At 41.6% G+C, this 17586-nt stretch overlaps 2 protein-coding genes across 2 annotated transcripts in view; both read left to right on the top strand.

Annotated features, from left to right (window-relative positions):
* Positions 1-1672, top strand: part of LOC109520556 (vimentin A2-like) — a 7634-nt gene extending 5962 nt beyond the window's left edge. The window contains exons 7-9 of the mRNA XM_019877864.1: positions 1040-1083; positions 1155-1240; positions 1313-1672. Of these exons, the coding sequence (XP_019733423.1) occupies positions 1040-1083; positions 1155-1240; positions 1313-1354 (172 nt within the window). The 3' untranslated portion in view covers positions 1355-1672. The remainder of the gene's footprint in view (positions 1-1039; positions 1084-1154; positions 1241-1312) is intronic.
* Positions 1673-2309: 637 nt separating this feature from the next.
* pde1cb (phosphodiesterase 1C, calmodulin-dependent b) overlaps positions 2310-17586 on the top strand; it is a 60349-nt gene continuing 45072 nt past the window's right edge. The window contains exons 1-3 of the mRNA XM_019877707.1: positions 2310-3023; positions 14932-14982; positions 16595-16760. Of these exons, the coding sequence (XP_019733266.1) occupies positions 2780-3023; positions 14932-14982; positions 16595-16760 (461 nt within the window). The 5' untranslated portion in view covers positions 2310-2779. The remainder of the gene's footprint in view (positions 3024-14931; positions 14983-16594; positions 16761-17586) is intronic.

Raw genomic sequence — 17586 nt, 5'->3', positions numbered from 1 at the left:
TTTTTTTTTTCAAATGGTTTGCTATTTTTTTCCTCATAGTTTTTGTATATTTTGTAATATTTGAAGTGGCAATTTTCCACCCTTGGATTAAGTAACGAAGGTCATATGGTGTAGGTGTCATTTTTTTTGTCTTTGTCTATAAATATTATTTTCAAAGCATTTGAATAATTTTCTTTTTTTGAGGGGGGGGTTGTGCATGTTTCTGTAAAACAGTCTATCATTGTCCCTTTTTCAAATATTTGTGTATTTATTTCAACTAATGTTCTGGTCTTCCAATATCTGAATACATTTCAGCTAGTATGCTGGTATTTTGCGAGTAAAGTTTATCACATTTTTAATAATTTTTTTTTTTTGGTTTGTGCATGTTTCTGTAAAACAGTATATCATTGTCCCTTTTTTAAATATTTGTGTATTTATTTCAAATAATGTTCTGGTCTTCCAATATCTGAATACATTTCAGCAAGTATGCTGGTATTTTGCGAGTAAAGTTGTATTAGTTTATCACATTTTTAAAAATGTTGTTGGATTTCTTGTTAAATCTTTTCTAACTTTCCCCTAAAATCTTGGCAATATTTTAAAAATGTTTCTAGCATTTATTGGTGTTTGGTCAAATACTTTCATATTATTTTCCATACGGTATTTTTTTTCAAAGATTTTTGTATTTTGAATCTTGGCAATATTTTAAAAATGTTTCTAGCATTTGTTTTGGTGTTTGGTCAAATACGTTCATATTATTTTCCATCCGGTATTTTTTTTTTCAAAGATTTTTATATTTTAGGTTTAATACAGTGGTGCCCTGAGATATGAGTTTAATTTGTTGAAATGAATGGAAATGTCATGAATCAGTTCCGATCTTCCATTGAAAAAGTCAGTGGAGCCACTCGTATCTCACGGCACAATTGCATGATGTATTTTTCTAATTGGAAGCTTACTTCGACATTTTGCCAAAGCTAAATACGCTTTTAGCCAACCACGTCGACATAGCATGGCATCGAAGCAATCGCTTGTGTATTCTTACCGGCGTTTACCTCATTTACAGAATCTCCACCCCAATGCCGAACTTGTCCTCCCTCAACCTGAGAGGTCAGTTTACCCTGACACATTTTTCACACCATTCACATCGCTTCTGATGATTAACATTGCATTCTTTACAGAAACCATGATCGATTACAAACCTCAAGTGGAAACCACAACCACCAAGAAGGTTCTCATCAAGACCATCGAGACCAGAGACGGTCAGGTACAAAACGCACGTTCTTCGTAATGACGTTGGAATGACGATTTACATGTACTCTAATGTGTCTCCGTTAAGGTGATCAACGAGTCGACCCAAAACCACGATGACATGGAGTAATAAGGCCACACACAAACGATACGATGTTCACTGGCTCTGCACTCAATGACACTCTTAGCTTTGAAAAGTGCCTTTTATATGTCATGATTTGGTGAGCGAGTTAGTTTGAAACAATGTGTTGAGCTTCCATTTCTCTTCTCTTTTTTTTTTTTGTCTCAGACACAATAATTAACAATAAAAATAGCATTCCTGGACACACATAGTCAGACAAAGCATCTCACTTGTAGTCAACCTTTTGCTAGATTCAGTTTGTACACAACCAAATGCTAAATGCGTCACCGTTGCCTTATATTCAGCAATAAACTAATAAGACTGTGAGCGAGGTGTGATGCTTCGGGGGTGCACTTTCATTGTCATATACTAATAATGAATGAACTCGTCATCGAACACGCTCACGGTTTTCCGAAGCAACTGTTCCTAATGGTTTCCTTCCTCATTAACACCTGTATTGTCCCCACAGTGTCATGTCAAAATGTGTTAAACCACTAAGTGATGAAGACTGCACGAAAGGTGTGAAAGCCTGCTGAAAAGCTAAACGAGCATTATAATTATTGCCTGATTGGGGTTGGTCTTACAGTAGTGATCCCCAACCAGTGTGTCGTGAGAGATCATTAGGTGTGTTGCGGAAATTATCCAATATTACTTCTTTGGATGAAAATAAGAAATTTACATTGGTCGCGTGCAGCATAACAACTATTCTGCTTCACCGTGTTTACTTTAAACGCTGAGCTCTACTAATTCATCCAAATCTGCAGAACTCAGGGCCCGACTGAGTTTATAATCAGTCAGCATTTCTTTGATGCATTTGATACATTATGCTTTTTAAAAAAATCACAAATGTCTTAAAAATCAAATTATCTAGCTACCTATATTTTATTCATACATCTTTATTTGTATAGCGCTTTTTGTACTTTTCCAATGTTTCTGTCCATTTATAATATGTATTTTTGAGACTGGCTTTATATCTGCGTGAAAACAAATCTCAATTGAAGGCGAGCCAAGTCTCGCGATGTCTTCCGAAAACGAGACTTGGGCTAATCAATAAACGCCAGTTTCCTACAACCCCACCTGTGGTCAAATAAAGTCGTGTTTAATAATTGTCGCGTTCATGTAAACAATAACAGTGACCATCGCCGGATTAAAATGGCTCGCTTCCGGAGCGGGGTGCCCCCTTGAGAGCGGGGTTCGTTGACGGGGCAACTTTCTCCGCGAGTGACGCGTATGCGGTGGAAAAGCACACCGAGGGAGACGCCGTCATGACCCGAATGAACTCTGTTGTGCCTTGGTTGAAATAACGCTTCGCCGCCATTGAAGGAAAAATATCACACGTCGGGGGGTTGAAATAACATCTCAGGTGAAGACTTGAACCCCAAGTGTTTTAGCTAAAAGCGGGCATCCCCCTCCCCACCACCTCCCTCCCCGGCGATGGGCTCCGTGACTTCCGCCCTGACGAGGACACGCCACGCGCTGGTCAAAGTGGGCTCGGAGCCGGAGAGTCACGACCCGGAGAGGAGCCACTCGGCGCCTGAGTCTGCCAGGAAAAGGAGTCACAAGTCGCACAGCCAAGTCGCTCGGCACACTTCCCGGCAGTTGCTCGCGGAGGTGCTGAGCCGACAGGACTCGGACGGAGCCAAGAAGTCAGCCGAGGTCCACCCGAACAAACCGAGCGGTGAGTACTTGGAACGACGTCCACCTGTTGCCCTCGAAAGCTCGACTCATGATCCATCGCTCTCGAGCGGGGGAAGGCAAAGTCTTCATACTCATCATAATATTTTTATATGTTAGGCTTAATTTATTCACAATTCATCAATTACGTCATTTAATTAAACATTTAGATGCCAAATTACTTTATTCATGTTTTATTTGCTAAATAATGTTCGATGTACAGTGGTGCCTTGAGATACGAGTTTAATTTGTTACGTGAGCACACGCACGCACGCGCACACACACACACACACACACACACACTGATCTTATTAGTCTTTAAAATTATTTTCTTTTCTCTTCTTCTTTCTTTATATCACGCTGACAATCAGGTGGTTATTTTGTCCTAATTTGTGTGGTGCAGTCGGATAATCTCACACACAAAGAATCTGTGCCATATTTTGTTGATTTTGACAACGAAATCTCCTGTCATCACGTGGTCTCTTCAAAATAAAGAAAAGCGGAATCGAATGGGCGCCAGTAAATGTTACGCAAGTGTTTGACTGACTCCTTTCTAATCGGATAGTATATGAACCCAAATTAGAAGATGAGCCGTCTGGTATATTTCAATTTTGAATTTAATTGAAACATTTGTTTCCAAAGCTTCTAATAATGCTTCAATCAATTCCACACCGTTCAACGATGTGATGGATAGGAAAAACAATCGTATTTATAAAAGGTCAAGTTCATTGTTTTTATTCTGATGTCTTTTTAAAAAAGTAAATGGAAGAGATCACAGTGGAGTCCCGGTCGCCTTACAGAGTTTGGATACCGTTCAAGGTTTTGTCCTTAGCTCTGTCAGCGAGTGCTTGCTCCTGCAGGATTCAGTTGTTTTTCCTTGTGTATTTACTGGACAGTGTATCATGTAATCAGACTGGTCCTTGACCTGCTTGTTGTGTAAATTACCTTGATATAACATCTGTTGTGGATTGCCATTATGTAAATAAAATTGACTTGACCCATATTTGCTAATTTTGTGGAAACCTGATGATTATCCCTTGTGCTGTTCACCTCAAAGGTCGGTATGTAGCCCACGTTATGTGTTTTGGACTGAGCTGAATTGCACAATGGCATCATCTTTTCATTTGCAAAGACCGCTGAGATGATTTTAAAAAGGGCCAGCATCCTCTCTCTCTCTCTCAAGGAGGAAATGATGCTCGAGTACGCAGCACTTCCATGGTTTTGTTGGATAGTCATCAGTTGAAGGTCACGCGGAGGTTTGTCTTCAAGCGAAAGCATCACAATTACTGAATGCCAAAACTGTTATCATGGAAACAGGAAAAGGAGCCTCAGGGGGGGACAAGGCCAAAGGCTCCTTTGCACTCCAATTGTCACTTAGTAAAAAAGAAAAAAAAAACCCGACATATTCTTTCAAGACATGACACATTTTGCAGGGGCATTCTGTTCCTCCTGCACACAGCTGTTGTGTTATTTCCTGTGGATGTCTGGTTGCGTGCTTGCATCTGGGGATGAGAGCGAGTGGAAACATCAGAGGTATTATTTTGCATATTCTCCTTGAAAGTAGCGGTTCACTGGATGAATATCACGCTCCTTTGAAGGCCAACCTCAATACGTTGAACATATCTCCACTAGCGCCCGCCGCAGCCGTGTCCCTGAGACTTGAATAAGCACAACCGCCACTCAGCGCGCACTCTTGTATGCTTGTAAAGTTAGAGAAGGGAAGTTGAGCTGGTGTGCTACTGCTAACTTGAAAGGCGGCGGTAATCTCTCTGTGAATCCTCTGAACCACTGTTTGCAGGAATTGTTGCATTGTATAGGATTTTGTGGATGCTAGGTATGTCAGATTTTGACGTGTATAATCAACTTGAGCCAAAATATTGCAGTTTCACGGTACTGCAATTAGAGCTCTAAAATGTATTACCGGTAGTTTGACATGTTTGGGTGATTGTCTTTTTGCCAGTGAACACTATATAGAATATTTTGGTACATGAGTAATCGTAAAAATAAAATAACTGAAGAGAGTTGTGCCTTGAGATAAGAGTGACCCAATGTAGGAGGTTTCATTAGATACGAGACAGCAATCAATTATTAAAAAATTCTTTAAAACATTTGTATGTACTTTCATTTATTTGCCTGGTCGTGCAAGCTCAAACTTGTAATACCAGCACTAAATAGTGAACAAATCTACAAATAGGCTTGAAGCTGAAGTTTACTGGCAAATGACACAAAACAAAGCCAGTTACCCTTTTTGGATGGAAAACAACCAAAGCCGAGCCTTTCAGACTTCCATCTTAATGCTAATACTAATTAGCATCAAGCTTGCGGTTCTTTTAACCCTTTAAACCGTGGATTAAAGTGAGATAATACATGGGTGGTGAGATAATACATTTCTATTCATTTCAGTTGGAAAAAATTAATTGAGACACGAGTGTTTTCAGTTACAAGCGTCATTACCGAACACACTCGTATTTCAAAGCACCGCTGTATGACAACATGTGTCCTTTCAATTGAAAATGATCTTGTCTTATTGATCCTTTCAACTTCTCCTCCACACTCTTAGGACCACCGCTCCTTGTTTACAACCCACTTGCTCGATTGCTGCTGCCTCAAATGCACTTAAGGCCTCAAAGGGAAGACCTGTCCCCCGTATGATTCCTAAAATATAGTCTCTGCAGCGACGTTTCCATGACTGTGTCAGAGCGTAGTTTACCCTCCTGACTTTGCCCTCCCCTCAGACCGGTGAGGCTTGCGTGCTGAGGTGTCTTCTTCCTGACTCTGTGTCAGACAGTCCCTGTAGTCTTTTAATCTTAATGGGGAAAGATGATTTGAAATTTCTTTCGTAACTAGAGGCAATATTTTCCCGTTGAGGGGTTTCGTGACTTGAAAATTTCATATGAAGAGGCGTTCCTAAGTAGAGGTACCACTGTATGGTAAATCATGTCGCAGCCTCATACATTTGTTTTGCTTCCTGAATAAATTATATCTCAGCCTATAGCAGGGAAATGAGATTGATGATGACATATTGTATTTAGTCTGCAAGGACTTCAAAGATTGATATGGTCAAAGTCAAGTTGACACTGTGCCGAAATTGTGGTGCGGGACTTAATTGCCTCCGTGTGAGCCCAAAACAAATGATTTCAACAGATATACTGCAGTCTCCTTAAGGAGAGTCCCAGGGGTGTTGTGTTGAAAATGAAAAAAATAAAACGCACTTGAATGGTTTGACGGAAAATCGAACAACATCACTGAGCAAGTCGGGCGTGGTAATAAACAAAATTGTCAATGCACCACGACATTGGCACCTGTCCAGCTGACCCCCCCCCCCTCCACTCATCCCCCAGAAATCTGGAAAAAAGCCTTTTGGTTTTCTGACTGGATTTAAATACTGTCCAATAAGTGGACACCCTGCTCCCAAAATGCCCTCAGAGAGCTAAAAAGCAGTGCAGGAGATGGAAGAAACCCATGGAGCAGCCCACCCTCTAGTGGCCAGATTGTTCCTTCACGGGTTGATCGAGACCAAAAGCAACTGTGTGTCCATACGTGAATGATTAAGAAGTGGCAATCACCTCAAATTAAATGATTGGAGCTCTTCTGATTCCGTTTTTTTTTTTTTTTTTTTTTTTTTGAACGCCGTTTTTTGGACGTAGCATTCCTGTGTGTTCTTAACATGTAACATCTTCTGTGGAACTGTTGCTGTTGTTGGTTAAAAATATCTAAATGTGCAGTTTGTGGTGGAAGCCTTTCTGGGGAAAGGCTTCTGCTCATTAGCCAGACGGTTTTAGCGTCTTCCAAACGTGACGGATTAAGTCCGCTGGGAAGGAAATGTGCCATGCTGTGGCAGACTCCCGTTTCCAATCAAAGTGTTTTTGTGTGTGTGTGTGTGTGTGTGTGTGTGTGTGTGTGTGTGTGTGTGTGTGTGTGTGTGTGTGTGTGTGTGTGTGTGTTGGCCCAACGCTACTGACCGACTGTGTCTACAATGTGTCTGGTCAACACCCTCGCCCCCACACACCCTCTTTAAAATAAATAAATCGCTAGCCATCCTTGACAATTGCTGCTTGTCAGCCAGTTCCCTCAGGTTCCCAACATTACCTTTTTTTTTCTTTAAAGTACCTCATCTAATGAGCATTTAGCATGGGAAAAGAAAGGTGCCTGCTCTCTCTGTGTCTTAATTACAAGACTCTGTCACTGTGGTGACAGCGGCGCGGGGACTGAAAAGGCCCGTATCAGTCCACAGTTTTGCAGAAATGTCTAATGAGCTTGTTTTTGCTGTTTGATTGTGTTATTGTCCTTTTGTAAACACGATCTCTTAAAAAAAAACTGCCAGTCAATTTCTGGATGAACTCACATGTTTGTACTTGGGATTCCAATAATGTTTTTCAAGTAACAACAAGAATAGACCAGCCTTAGACGTGAGTTAATACATTTTAAAAGAGACAAATTAATTACATTCGCTTGTGTTTTCCGAATGTAATAAGAAAATAAATAAATCAATGAAATAACCTACCCGAACTGCTCACTATGTACTGTCAAGTGCAAGGAAAATACACAAAAACTACCAGCCAGGGGATATACGTCATAATAAAGAAAAACGACAGTTCACAGCTTTAATAAACAAGATATGGCATATGAGAGAACAGCACATGTATAATAGCTTGGGAGTTATAGCTTTGTCTGATATTTACACTTGGTTGAGCTTAAACATTAAACTGGGGAAATGTATGTAAAAAATAATAATTTTAGAAGAGGGCAAATTCTTTTTCATGGGACTGTAGATATGGTAACAGAGCCACCCCCCCCCCAAAAAAAATCAATTCTTAAATGATGTTTATAAATGTAAATGTTTTAATAGATCAGTTTTGCTGACAGAAATTTTGTTTTTAGGATTTTTTTTTCCCTGAAATTACATTTGGTGTTTGTCCTCATCTCTCAAGATTTTATTTTTTTAAATTCAGTTATTTTGGTAAATGGTATTTCACAAAAACTGAAGGGTTTAGAAATTACATAACTTGTTTCATCTATGCCAACAAAAAAAAAGACCAGCAGGCAAGAAGAAAAAAAAATAAATCCAAAGCTAAAACAAGCAGGTGTGTGTGTGTTTGCGCCAATAATTTCGATCTGGGCTGAATGTGTTTCGTCACTGTCGTTCTGCTCATTGCCGCTGATGTCACGGAGGGGAAGTATCAACACTGTCTCTTCTGTACAAACACACAGTCTAATAAGTGCCGTGTGCCACACTAACCCCTTGTCACTGTCCTGGTGTAATGCATGAGCTGTGGCTGGAAGGTCCCGCCGTTGCCTAGAAACAGCAACGTTGCCCTCTCCGTAATGACCCTTGCAAAAAAAAAAAAAAAAGAATCTTAACAAGCATTTGGCAGATGTACAGCAGCAGGCGACCCCTCTCTGAGCAACTTGCGCACAGCATGCTTTTCAAAACTTGGACCTAGGAATTAAAAACAATTCATGGGTCGAACTGCATGGTCGTAGATTAGCTATTATTTGGGTGTCCCTACATCGATAGAGCATTTTTTTCTGATTAATGTACTGTAGAAGTTCTAAAGTTTTGTTTCAATGCCAGTGTCGTTGTCAGCCCAATACCGCCCGGATGGGTTTCGCCATCGTGTAAATGTAGGTGAGCTTCACATTCGGTGAACCCTGGAATATTTTGTCAGAACCTGGTGCTAAGGAACTATGTTAAAGTGAGGTGAGGAGCTTTATTTCGTCAGGACATGTCCTCGTCTAATATAAAAAAAAATCGCTTTGCCACAGACTGGGGCGTCCAAGCTTTTTCTGGGTGAGCGTCAATGACTTGCGGATTTTCACATTTCACAATTACAGCCAATTATCAAGGGAAACAACAAGGTAGCTTATTGTTCCTTATCGAGGAAAGTGAATCTTCGCTGCTGTATTTTGTATGATACATGCTTGCATAGTCATGGTTCAGATTTACTACACATCTTGCAGTTGACTAAAGCATGATGGAAAAAGAAAAAAAAAAACAAAAAGGAGAGAGAGACACACAGTCTCTAAGTTGAGTGCATTATGCAATGCCCTCTGTAACTTCTAAAATGCATTGCATAATGCCAAATGCATGGAAATGGGAATATGCACAGGTCAATATACTGTCCTGGAAATTTACCAGAGCAAAAGTGCTGAATGTGATCAGAAAATTTGGGGTTTTAGATTTAGTGAAGTGTGCAGCCCAGGACTTGAGGTTAAACCGACTTCTCGATGAGTCATCTAACTACCCCACCTCGAGATTTAAAGCTTAAAGTCGAGGAATTGTTAATTACTTGGCATCTCATCTTGCGATCTGTGTTTCAGTGGACATGAGTGGAAGTTCTTGTTATTGCTACCAAACTGGGATCTATTTCGTTTTTCAAAATGAATTTTCCTGAAGGTGTAATAATAGCCTGGTAATGTTGCACAGTGGGATTGTGACAAAAGGGGGATGTTCACAAATGACCAAGTCGGTTCTGCGTTGGTGGCCAGAGGCTTTCAGAACCCTCAGCGGGACCAGCAGCCAAAATGAGCCAGAGGGTAATTATCTAACAAGTGGCGCGGCCATAATGCGTCTCTCGAATTGTGGTTGCTGACTATGGCTCGCCGTTGTAATTGGATAGTTGGTTTGATTGTAACAGATCTCCCATTTCCGGAGACCCCTCCGCTACACTAGAGCGTAGGCATCATCTGGTGTCTGTGGTCTTGTTTAATGTTATGATTATGACTTTATAGTTCCCCTATGACATGTGTTAATGTTGTTTAATAGTTGCTTATCACTCACACGACACCAGGCACAGCTCCTGCGCGGACGCTCCTTTCTCACTGAGAGCCCACCAAATTGCCCTAAAAGAACACCCATCGTCCTCGGTTTTCAACGAGGTTCCGTTCTTGCAGAATGCTCAGGATCATTAACCTATGCTAACACAGTAGTCAATTCGGAACTGCAGAAACTGAAAAACAACCAAATGAAAAAGAGGACGAGGTGGGGTGGAAGTCTTGCGCAAACAAATTTTCAATCCTATATTGCGTGGATCACACTTTGCAAGTGAAAGTAGATTCTTAAAATAAAATAAAAAGGACTTTGGAGAATCAGTATTCTACTGGAGGATTCTTAAAGGCGCCTTTTCCGCATAACAGAATAATATTTTTTCTGTTTGTGTGGGAGACGAGTGCTGTTTTGGTTAGCAACAAATGGACTCGGTGGCTCAGTCTCATCAACGAAAGCTTCTATGAACGGAGGTCATTATTTTCATTACGTTTCTTGATAATCGTCTCTATTTAGGGAGGTGTTTATCTCAAGTGGATGATGCACCGGATGACCCCCGACGTCTATTTGAGAGAACGCAATGTCATACAAGTTCTCACTTGAAGCGAATCATTTGGTTTAGGCCCATACTAAATGACTACTTACATTTGGAACCTTGAAACGTGAATTCCTTAATATGAAGTGACATTAAAGCGATATCGCATGACTTATACCTTCTGCTATTATCATCTCGGCTGAAAGGAAAAGTGCAAAGATGACACGGATTGGGCTGGGAAACGAAAGAGGGAAAAAAAAATTCTGGAGCTAAATGTCAGACGGTGTTAATAAGGAGAGCATTATATTCTTTGGTGATTCAGTGTGTGTGTGTGTGTGTGTGTGTGTGTGTGTGTGTGTGTGTGTGTGTGTGTGTGTGTGTGCGCACTTTATTTAAAGCAAAGCTAGTTTAAACAAACACAAAAGGATGATATCTTCCAGATAGTAGTCGAAAAGTAATAAAGAAAGCCCTGTCCTTGCTCCGATGAGAATTCATTGGGGTGGCCTTTTGTGTACTCTTACAAATACTGTATAACCATTGAAGCGGGAACACTGTGTATTCCACAAAACAGAGCTTTTGTGGGTTTGTGTGTGCGTGCGCGCACGTGCACGTCTGCTCATAATGGGCTTCGCCTTTCTGTGCCTGGATAAATAAAGCGTCTACAAAATGAAAAGGCAGGGGCATTGATTCAGTGACTCGTCGGGACTCCATGCACATAATCAGTCCTGTTCTGTTTGCCATGACATCTTATGTTAGACATCACTTGATGTCATCTTTTTTTTTTTTGGACATTTTTAGCCAGCAAAACAAGAATAGATTTTGACAGAAGTTTGTCAAGCCAACTCTGAGCCTACGACACTGAAAATTCTCCCTAGTAGGAGGAGTCATGTGCTTTAAAATATCTCTAGAGATGTCCTACCCCCTCGACCGCCCACTATACACCTACTGCACCTCTTAGGGGGAAGAGAGAGAGAGAGAGAGAGCGCGAGCGAGAGAGAGAGCGAGAGAGAGAGAGAGAGAGAGAGCGAGAGAGAGAGTCAAGAGCCATAAGTTGAAATGAGCTTGTTGAGGTGTGAGGAAACGTCGAGCGAGAGGGAGGAAAATAAAGTCAGGGTGGGGTGGTGGCAATGGAGAGGAAGGTCTATGCCTGAAAAGGTGGCCACTGTCAGAGTTCTCCGCCAGCACTGAGCACCAAGTGCAGTCCACCGACTGTTTTTTTTTTGTTGTTTTGTTTTAGTTTTTTCTTTTTTTATACTTCATGAACTGACGGGAAAAATACTCACCAACTGAGAGAGCATACTGAGAGCTGCCTGAGCGATGGAGGCAAACTCCAAGAAGCATCGCTTCCGAAAGGGTCGCAGTGCCACTTTCAGCATCGACGGCTTCAACATCACCATCGGTAAGACTTTGTGTGCATGTCACATCCGAGACCGGCCGCTCAACTCGGCGCATTACTCCAGTCGGCTTAAGTTGATGCTTGACGCTGCGCTGCGAGCCCTCCATGGAAACAAGCGAGCTTTCAAACTGCCGCTGACGTCACCTGGGATTCATGCTATTGTCCTGACAACCCGAGTGTGGATGAACTTATGTGCTCGGGGGAGAAAATAGCAAAAAAGATTCAGAGCATCGTCAAAAGAACATCGGGTATGATTTAGTGTGTATGGACTCTGTACACATTCCCTTAAGATGTGTCAACTGGCGTTCCCACATGGTTTAAGTCCAAAGAAAGTGGACATCGCGCTCACAGTTATGGTTGCAGTGACGTCACACCATCTGATCAGAGTCCGCAAATTATGATTACATTTTTTTCATTTGCCACACCCACTCGTATGAATGTCCAAATGACCATGTATTTGTGCACAGCACTCATGTTTATATGCATATATATATAAAATTGTTAAGAGGCACACTGTACCAACCAGTCGCAGGGCACACAGGCAAACAAGCATTCACACTCGGACTCACAGTCATGGGTATGCAAGTCTGTTTTGGTATTTTGTGAGTCTGCCTGGGGTGCCTGGATAAAACTCATGAAAGGGATAGGGAAAACAAGTCGGCGGCCCGTTCTCAGACTGAGAACACCAGAAATGTGAGGCATGTTTGTCAGCCATTAGCCCCCTGTACTACCTTAGTCTACATTCTGTATATTTGCTCAAATCAGAAAGGACCTCGTCTTTTGGAGATTTGGTCAAAGATAACTCACGGTGATGATGTAACATGCTCTCATCTCCAGGTATCCCGCTCAAGAAGCCATAAACGCACCCTCGAGTGTTTATGGTCTTGTGAAAATGGACTTTCTGTTGACATGGGAGTAGATCTCAAAATCCGCTCTTGTCACATGTGGCCTATATTTCAATTCTGCGCTCTCGGCAAGCATGGACAGTTGCCATGGAAACCCAGGAGAATCACAATCAATGGCTTCGCCGGGTCAGGGTTCTCGGTGCACGCGGTTCGCCAATCACATCCTCTGAAGCGTGACGGCGAAGCACCGCTTCCTCGTTGCCCCTCACGTCCAGCGCGATGTTAAATGTGGAGTCTCGCCACTGATGTTTGGACTCCCAACTGTGGCGCTTTGTCGCGAGCCGAGCTTGTTAGCGTCACAGTGCCTCTGTTGATGATACACTGCCATGTAAACACATTTGACCGTCACCGCTGGCACATCACAGTAAAGAAAAACAAGTTTTTTTTTTTTTTGTTTAGTGTGTTTCTGAGAATCATTTTTAATCTTTCCCTTTTATGGGAGGGGGCAAGGGGTTAAGACCATGTCACTTTTCTTTTTCACGTCTGAATATAACAAGTAGCGCTGGGTACGCACGTACCCATTTGTAACGTGTTCAAGTCCTAGAGAAGAGTTGTGTTAACTTCCCTGCTGAATTTGAACGAAAATACAAATTGCCAAGGATACAAAATGAGTTTTCCAAATCATATCCACTCAACTGTCCGCCGTCAATCAAATAGCTCTGCAATGACCTGAAAAACAAATGCTACTTTGTCTCGCATCTTTATTGCACCTCCAGCTATGAAAATTGATCAGATTAAATCCTCCGGTCGTTTCACCGAGTCGTTTCGTGACTTCTCCGTGCCACAACAACAAATGCTGTACAGCATGGAGCCCCTGTCTACACGCCGACTCTCAAATCGGACAATTTAATCCTGCTTTTTATGATAGTTTTGTCAGAAACATCAAGTGACTTTGGTGGGTCATTTCAACTTGGTGTCAGTCGTCATGTGTAAGTATAATCTACCACCTCCTGGTTGTTGACCCCCTCCCCAAGGAGGGGATACTGCCCCCTCTTTCATCTGCTTTTCAACTGCAGATGGTCACATCCACCCAGGATTTACATCCTGCAGTCGGCCAAGCTAAGAGCCAGAGTTCACCAACGGAGGAAGCAAGGGGGAGCATCTGTCATCATTCGGATGCAATTTAATGGTAGGACTCGAGTCCAGGACTTCTGGTTTCAACCCAGTGTTAGTTGTTGAAAGCAGCGAACAACCTGACAATCGCATTGTATACATTTGGGGAGCTTTCAACCCTGTATTTGCTTCACGTCACATTAGTTAATGGGTTTATGAAGATGGCGTGTTTGTTCCATGGTTAGGTTTCTTGTCATTTGGTTGAAAAAAAAAATTAAAATCGGCATGCAACAATTAATATTGTCCCACAGCAGTGTGCAGAAATGCAGAGCCACTCGAGATTTGAGTCACTGTTTAGGGAGTTAATGGCGAGAGGGAAGAAGCTGCTGGAATGTCTGCTGGTTTTGGTGCGCATGGTTCGATAGCGCTTACCCGAAGCGAGAAGCTGGAAGAGGTGGCGGGCAGGATGTTGGGGGGTCCAGTAGGATGTTTCGTGCCCTTGTCTTGGTTCTTGCGGTGTCCTCGAGAGTGGGTATTGAGTCTTGAACTGACCTAGCATCTACTGTATGTTTTTAGCACGTGGGAAGGAACCAGCAGTACCCAGAGAACATGAAAATTCTTATTCGAACCCAGAACCTCTCGACTGTGTAGAATATTATGGCTGATTCCACACATCCACACATACATGAATGTCTTTAAAAACTAATTTAAACTATTTACCTTCATTGGCTCTCAATACACAACCTGTTGGATTTCACCATTTTTTTAAACCTCTCTCTCATTTCTCTGAGGATCATGAACACACCCCAAAAAAAAAAAACAACCACATCGCACTGCCCCCCTTGCCCCCAAAATGTTATACTCCTGTTCCAAAACACACTGAAATCGCCTGGAGATATGTTGTGATGAACCTGCCACTTCAGGTGCGTGTTGTCTTTGTACAAAGCTGGCTCACTTTCCAGCGAGCCACATCACCATGGAAACTTAAGCTTCTGGCTTAAGATGTTCCGCAATGGGTTAAAATGTGGAAGAAAAAAAAGACAGAACATTGTCGGGTAGCTAATTAGTTTTCCTCAATAACCTTTCACGATACGATCATTTAAACCAAAGAAAATGACATGGTCTCAGCAATATTGCACAACTTTGTCAGTTTTCTGACACCTTTCATTATTTTCTTTCTTTCTTTATTATTTTTTTTCGTGCTCCCAAATGAGTTCTCGCAATTGGCTTCATCATTTTTGTTTTTCTTCTTTCCAGTGGCAAACGAAGATGGAGAAAGCTCGAGTCGACCACAGGCCAGTTTTGCACGTAAGTGTATGAACTGAACGCTCATTCATAAGCGCATAGCTGTCCACTACAGGGGAGGTGAAAACATCAATACGCTCAATCATGTGCAATCGATATACTTGAGCTACCAAGAGTGGAGCAGATTAGGCAAGCCATCGTGCAAATTGTGATTCAAGAAACGTCATATGGTATGTGTGTTCCTAATAGGTCACTTTTTCAGGAGAAATTACTAGCCCAGAATAGAAATCAATTAGGCAGCCATTGTTTCAAGATAGACAACAAAAGTGTTGTATCTACCTATTTGTACATTTTGGTAATAATGTAACGAGCATTAGAAATGTAAAGAGTAATGTTGCACAATGGTGGATATGTCAATCTCTTTTTGACTATGCCAAATTGTTATTTCTGAAATATGGGCTTGCTGCGCCTTTTTTTTTTTCTTGCGATGCTCTGTCACATGTTATGTTGGAGATATATTTTCATTATCATGTCGGTATTTTTTGTATCGTGGTGTGCCGTGAGATTTGTCTTGCATAAAATTGTGGCCTCGACCCATTCAAGATTGTGAAACAATGCTACAAACGGGCATTTTCCATTTGAGATTTATGCTTTCAAATGCAGTTAGTGTAAAGAGACTTTCTCAACACACCATTCAAAATGAACAGATTTCCCATCCAAATTAGTTTTATGTTTTATACATGTCATTGTGGGACAAAAATGATGGAATCTAATGTTTTTTGTTTTTTTTTGGTGTCACTTTTGGCTGTGTTACATCACACACCCACACGATGGCAGCATTAGAATGAGACTCCGATCCCCTCAATTGACTGAGTTTGGGCAGCCATTGTTTCAAGATAGACAACAAAAGTGTTTTATCTATCTATTTGTACATTTTGGTAATGGCATTAGAAATGTGAAGAGTAATGTTGCACAATGGTGGATATGTCAATATCTTTTTGACTTTGCCAAATTGTGATTTTTGAAATGGGCAGCCATTGTTTCAAGATAGACAACAAAAGTGTTGTATCTACCTATTTGTACATTTTGGTAATAATGTAACGAGCATTAGAAATGTAAAGAGTAATGTTGCACAATGGTGGATATGTCAATCTCTTTTTGACTATGCCAAATTGTTATTTCTGAAATATGGGCTTGCTGCGCCTTTTTTTTTTTTCTTGCGATGCTCTGTCACATGTTATGTTGGAGATATATTTTCATTATCATGTCGGTATTTTTTGTATCGTGGTGTGCCGTGAGATTTGTCTTGCATAAAATTGTGGCCTCGACCCATTCAAGATTGTGAAACAATGCTACAAACGGGCATTTTCCATTTGAGATTTATGCTTTCAAATGCAGTTAGTGTAAAGAGACTTTCTCAACACACCATTCAAAATGAACAGATTTCCCATCCAAATTAGTTTTATGTTTTATACATGTCATTGTGGGACAAAAATGATGGAATCTACTGGTTTTTTTTTTTTTTGTTTTTTTTTGGTGTCACTTTTGGCTGTGTTACATCACACACCCACACGATGGCAGCATTAGAATGAGACTCCGATCCCCTCAATTGACTGAGTTTGGGTGCCACTCACCAGTAAACAAATTAAGCACACATCTGTTATCGGAATTGCAGGCTCCAAGTCCCAAAGTGCTTTATGGAACGCCATCACAGCAGGAATGGGCATCAAAGGCAAAGAGCAAAAGCCCCCCCAGAATGACCCCCGGACTCCTGAGGAGATTCTGGCAGATGAGCTCCCCCTGACGGACGAGGCGGACGCCACTGAGAAGACGGCAATCAGGTTCGATGCTTCCTGGATCTCTTGAGTGTGAGGCCAGCCATACTGATGAGGGTCTCAACACGCTTACTCCAAGTACACATCCATCAATTTTCCGTTTTGTATGGCACGTGTCCTTATTAATGTTAGAGCAAGAAGCGGGGTACACCTTGAACTCCTCACCAACCAATCAAAATGGCACATGCTGTATTCATTCACATGTGTTGACAATTTAGTGTGTTCAATGAACCTAGCATGCATGTTTTTGTGATGGAAGCTGGAGCACTCACGGAAAACCCTCGCAAGCCTGGGCTGGACATACAAACCCAACATACGCTACCAGGAGTGTGAGACTTTTAAGATAACAAGAAAAATGTGTTCATTCAGTGGGCCCTTCCTCATCCTTGTGTGCTGTCGGCTGCAGAGCGCGCTCCACTCCAGTTTCCGAATGTAGCTGTTTACTCTGCACTCCCTGGACTGGGCTGTTTTTTGAAGCACTTATGAATAACTTAACATCACATTTGAACAATGCTTTGAGTTTCCAAACGGCTCTGAGTGAAGCAGCACACTCGGAACGTATTTCCAAACACACCCACGGTGAGGGGACTTGGAATTGGGGGATGTTGTGTTGTCTAATGGTTTCTAGAAAACAAAGCACCCCCCTACTTTCCCCTGAAAGAAAAATAGTGAGAAAATCTGCAAAATAGCAATGTTATAGATGAAAACCTGCGATAGAATAAAGCCGCAATAAATGAACCGCAAATAACGAGGGAGCGCCTTACACTGACATATTAGTTGAATACAATAATTGGATTCTGGCAAAACTGGATTGATTTTCAATATATATATA

Source organism: Hippocampus comes, unplaced genomic scaffold (genome assembly GCF_001891065.2).
Source record: "Hippocampus comes isolate QL1 unplaced genomic scaffold, H_comes_QL1_v1.1 scaffold317, whole genome shotgun sequence".
Lineage (NCBI taxonomy): Eukaryota > Metazoa > Chordata > Actinopteri > Syngnathiformes > Syngnathidae > Hippocampus > Hippocampus comes.
The sequence above is the reverse complement of the archived record's forward strand: the minus strand, read 5'-3'. Positions and strand labels throughout refer to the sequence as shown.